The sequence below is a fragment of the Montipora foliosa genome, chromosome 3 (assembly GCF_036669935.1).
Source record: "Montipora foliosa isolate CH-2021 chromosome 3, ASM3666993v2, whole genome shotgun sequence".
Taxonomy (NCBI): domain Eukaryota; kingdom Metazoa; phylum Cnidaria; class Anthozoa; order Scleractinia; family Acroporidae; genus Montipora; species Montipora foliosa.
Window position 1 is genome coordinate 69,263,363 of NC_090871.1, and position 5,000 is coordinate 69,268,362.

The 5,000-nt window shown below is 37.5% G+C and overlaps 1 protein-coding gene across 1 annotated transcript in view; it reads left to right on the plus strand.

Moving 5' to 3' along the window:
• Positions 1-4,878, plus strand: part of LOC137994340 (uncharacterized) — a 9,683-nt gene extending 4,805 nt beyond the window's left edge. Inside the window, exons 4-6 of the mRNA XM_068839917.1 lie at positions 1,457-1,593; positions 2,128-2,290; positions 4,514-4,878. Coding sequence (XP_068696018.1) covers positions 1,457-1,593; positions 2,128-2,290; positions 4,514-4,878 — 665 coding nt within the window. The remainder of the gene's footprint in view (positions 1-1,456; positions 1,594-2,127; positions 2,291-4,513) is intronic.
• Positions 4,879-5,000: the final 122 nt, after the last annotated feature.

A 5,000-nucleotide genomic window follows, 5' to 3' on the forward strand; every position in this document is an offset into this window, starting at 1 on the left:
AATAAAGTTGCAATTATTATTATTATTATTATTATTATTATTAGTAGTAGTAGTAGTAGTAGTAGTAGTAGTAGTAGTAGTAGTAGTAGTAGTAGTAGTAGTAGTAGTAGTAGTGGTAGTGGTAGTAGTTGTTGTAGTGAGTAGTAGTATTATTATTATTATTATTATTATTATTATAAGGAGCTTATCTTTATTTCCAATTTTTTTTTAGTCAGAACGCTATCATGACATGAATTTTTCTTACTACAAATACGAATATCTTCGTAAGTTTATTGTGCTTCGTACTAGTCTTTTTTTTAATGGAAATGAATTGTAAATAGGTTTTAATAGTCTTCTTTTTGTTTTACTTCTTACTTGTAAATAGCAATTTGCTTGGAATATGTTAATAAAGGGATTTTATTTATTATTATTATTATTATTATTATTATTATTATTATTATTATTATTATTATTATTATTATTATTATTATCATTATTAATCTTGGCGAAAAAAATGTCTGTAATTTAAGTTACCAACAACATAGATATTTAATAGGCTGAACAGTTTGCAACAACGTCAACTTGAAGCTAATGGAACACCAGCCCTTTAATTCCAACAGGGGCAATGCAAAGAAGTTCTCAAAATGCGTGGCGAAAACAGGCACTTTCAAATTATTCAGCTTTCGGAAGTCATCTATTTAAGTCTATTTTACCTTTAATTTATTCTGATACAGTAACGGTTTAGATTGTACATAAGTATATTATTTTATTCGATTCAATTTATCTTTCTTTACTCTGTATTTTTAACACGACCCCACAAGTTTCACGTTTTAGTAACCATCGAGTTAAAATAAAATCTTTACACACTTACGTTTTTTATCCCTGGAAAAAGTCAAGAACCAACGGATTTTTTTCCCGTGCTTCCTTTCAACTGCCGACTTTGATCGCAACTGCGATAATTATTCCAAGGGTACCCAACGAGAAAATTTAAAAAGCCTTTGAGAGAAATTTCTAGGTTTCTTGTAATGTATAAAGGCTGTCTAAAGAGTTGCTTTTATGTCCCAGAAGAATTAGATCTGTTTGGAAATCTTAGCTGAAATTTGAAGTGTCCGAAAATTTAGGGAATGATATACTGTTGATATCTTCATTTCAGAAATTGCTAGCTGAAATTGGCCTTCTAAGAACTTCCAATCGAGCCCGATTTGCTCATCTCAAATTAAACTGTAGGTGACCTTTTTAAGTGCCAAAAATTGCAAAAATATGAATCCCATCCGAAAACGTAAGGGACTGCTTTTAATTCCCTGGTTGCGTATGTTTTAGGTGGTGTTTTAGTAAAGAAATCTATATTAGTGCTGTTTGGCAATGTAGAACAGAAATTCTTAGACCAGTTTGGCTCTCCCAAACAGATATTTAACCGAAGACGATAGCTGGGTGCCCCTAATGCTTTATTATTTTTATTTCTTCCTTTGATTAACAGGAGAGGGAGTGGCTTACTGTTTCATATCGAAGCCCGAAGCAGTTCTTTATTTCTTTGTTGCGCCAGTTGCATTGATAATGCTCTTCAATACATTTGCATTGGTGCATACCGTGTTGCACATTGTAAAAACAAGGAAGGTACGTCGACAAAGCTATTAGATATGCATTTATCAGATTTTGATATAATAGCATTCGAAACGATGTACTGAATAAATAAAATAGCTACTGTCTGAGTGATTGAGGATGGCAGTCCGCCACACTCGCCAAGTAAGTGAACACCCTCTCCTCGACTAACGGATGATTGCTGCCTAACCACACATCAACGGGTCTTGTACTGCAAGGCTGAAACTGACAGATGGACTGGAACCCTTAGTCTCAAGCCAATCATCACCAATCAATTAATTGTTTGACGGCTGAGTAGCCGACTGATTTTCAAAATGCGAAACACCAGTGAATAATAAAAGGACTGCTGCTATACAGACCGGAAGTCTATGTTCCTTACTGCAAGAGAGCAAGAACTAGCTTTTACGAGAAGGTATCGCAACCATTGACAAATGTCTCTTAAACCAGGCACAGTTTCGCATGCAAAAGGGGCACACTTTGTGTAACGGTTAAGTCTTCCTTGCTTGGTGCCATTCCAACATTATCAGTGACGAACTTTTTTTTTTTCAGAGAACGCAAAAGGTAACCAATCAGCGGCATAGCACCGGCGTAGCCTTGGTTTTTGTCAAAATGGCGTCAGTCATGGGGGTGACATGGATTCTTGGAATCGTTGCCAACGTTAAGGCCTTGTCATTTTTGTGGTACCCGTATGTTATTCTGAACAGCCTTCAAGGTATTATGCTCTTTCTTTGTTTTATTTTCTTCATTTTTGCACGATTTTGTTTATCTCTGATTTGCCGTAGTTATGATTTCAGCTTAGTCTTTGTGTCAGGACTCATGCAGCTCTTACAACGATTCTCGGTTTTGGCTCAGGAAACAATGGGGCACAAAAGTGCACGACAGAACAGTGATGTCCAACCCTAAACCATAATAAGAGCTTTGTCCGATGCTGGTTCAATGAAATTCGAGGTCTTAAAGGGCTACTTAGAATCTATAGTTTTTCAAGCTGGCTTTTCAGTTGGAACGTTCAAAAGGGAGTTTAATTAAGCAAAGACGACGGCTACGGCAACGGCACAAAACAAAAATATTATTGCTTAAGAAAGGAAAACAATTGTGCTGCACGCGCAGCCGTACTCCAAAAAACAACATCGTGAAATCACCAAATTTTAGGTTTTGATGACAACGTGAGCATATAACAATGAACCATTCATTTTCTGTTTAGACTCAATTTAAAACAGTTTGTACCCACCCGGTTACTGGATAGTTCGCCTGTAATTGTACAAAGTGAACAAGACAGAAAGAATTATCGCGAAATATTTGCAATAGCACTAAGTTATATACTTTATATTTTGGAGTGACGTTTTTGTTGCCGTTGCCGCTGTCCTCAAACTCTCAGTTATTAAGAGGGGTGAGGGCTGGATCACGTAAGGACGAGGGATCTGTTTATTGTTAAGCCGAAGGGAGGAAACAAGGCTGTGAGGAGCGTTAGTCGGGAGAGTCAGATACAATTTAACATATTCTCCTTCATATTTCCACCCCTAAATAACGTTCGTTTCCTGACGTCGGTCTGGGAAGAAAAAAAGGAAGTGATTTTGAAACGTCCATAAGTAACTTCCTATCAATTAAACCGCGGTCAAATTTTATAATCTGACTATACCTGAGGATCTTTCAGCTCACAAGATTCTCTTTTTGAACATAATCGAACGTAATCTACTTTCACCATTTGTTAAACCATCCAAGGTTCCGATTTAAATGCTTCTAATATGAAACAATACTTATTCGTTGTAATCACCAGCGTCCTGTAATTTAGTTTCAGTTGGTTACCTCATATTTAGTTTTGTACCTCCCTCAGTATCGTTGTTTTTCAATACGAATCTCAAACAACCTTTTCTTTGTATGATATGGTCACATATACGAATGCTTAAAGGATACTCATTTGGAATGACTTGATCTTACTGAAAGTTTCATATTACAAGCCGTTCTGTCCACGCTTCAAAAGTGTCATCACTATTATCATCGTAATAATCATCATCAACATCATCATCTTTGTTATCAATAACCAGTGCTTACACCGTGAAGCGCAGCGTGGGTTGAGTCTTCTAAGATTTTGAGAAGTAAATAGTGTACCTTCGCTTGTCAGACCAATCAAAAGTTCAGTAAGAAAGTAAGGTGGCTACATACCATCCCAAAGTTCTAAGCAGTGGGCTCAGACGAACTTCCCTATATGAGCTTTAGGGTTAGCCATCCCGCTTTGCGCTAGATACCCGGCTCAACTCCACCACAGTTAATAGATGTAGGCTGGTTATGAAACTCAACAAGTTTCTTTGTTTCATGTTTTTGTTCGCTTTTTTGGCCTTGACCCTGCACAAAACCCGACAAAAACACGCTTTTCTCGGCAGGATAACCAATCAAAAGCTTCGACTAATTTATTCGAAATTAACTTGCGAAGCAAAACCAAAATATTGTGCACGGTCACGGTCGGTTCAACATCTAGTTGCGACTGTATTCTTCCTGCTTTTGAAATTCCCAGGGTTTCATAACCAGTCCCTAGATTAACTATGATTAGATGCAATGCCAATTTTGACATCCAACACGAAGTGTCCCTTTAAGGTTAAACATTTGCCACCTATTTTCAACAAGAAGGTAAGCATAAAGGTTATCGTTATTTTTAGCTTTGGGTAAATGCAGCAGTTAAACTTTACTTAAAGAGCTGCATTTGGGTGACACTTTGTGACGTAAATTGCCTGTATTCTGAGAAAAGAGTGATGTTGAAGTTGGCAAGAAGGAGCAAGGAGACACGTGACGCTTATTGACACGTGACGCTTATTGAAATCCGCCTAAATCCGAAATGTGTACTGTTAAATCTAGAAGGCTAAGGTTTCAAAGAAAATTAAAGAGTTGTTAGCATTTCGTTCAAAAACTGCATTTACTGATGATATTTCTGCATGTTTCATAGGTCTGTTCATCTTCTTGTCATTTGCTGCCAGTGGAAAGTCAATACAGCTATATAGAGCCAAAATAGCCAAATTAAGGAATCGGTGCACCTCGAATGCAGAGAAAAACACAGCTAAGACAAAGGACCCTACCCCTAACCCTACCACTAACCCTACCCCTAATCCTACCCCTACCCCTACTCCTACCCCTAACCCTACCTCTAACCCTACCCCTAACCCTACCACTAACCCTACCCCTAATCCTACCCCTACCCCTACTCCTACCCCTAACCCTTCCTCTTACCCTACCCCTAACCCTACCCCTACCCCTACCCCTAGCCGTTCTTGGAGTCCTAGCGTTCAAGATTACGAAGAAACTCATCTGTAATATATTTGCCATGAAAAAGTTACAACAATCTTTATTTAACAAAGACAGCCGCAGTAATGGTACAGTTCAGTTTTCTAATATATTCAGTTTCTTTAACAAGAACCAAGAGATTATGAAGGTCT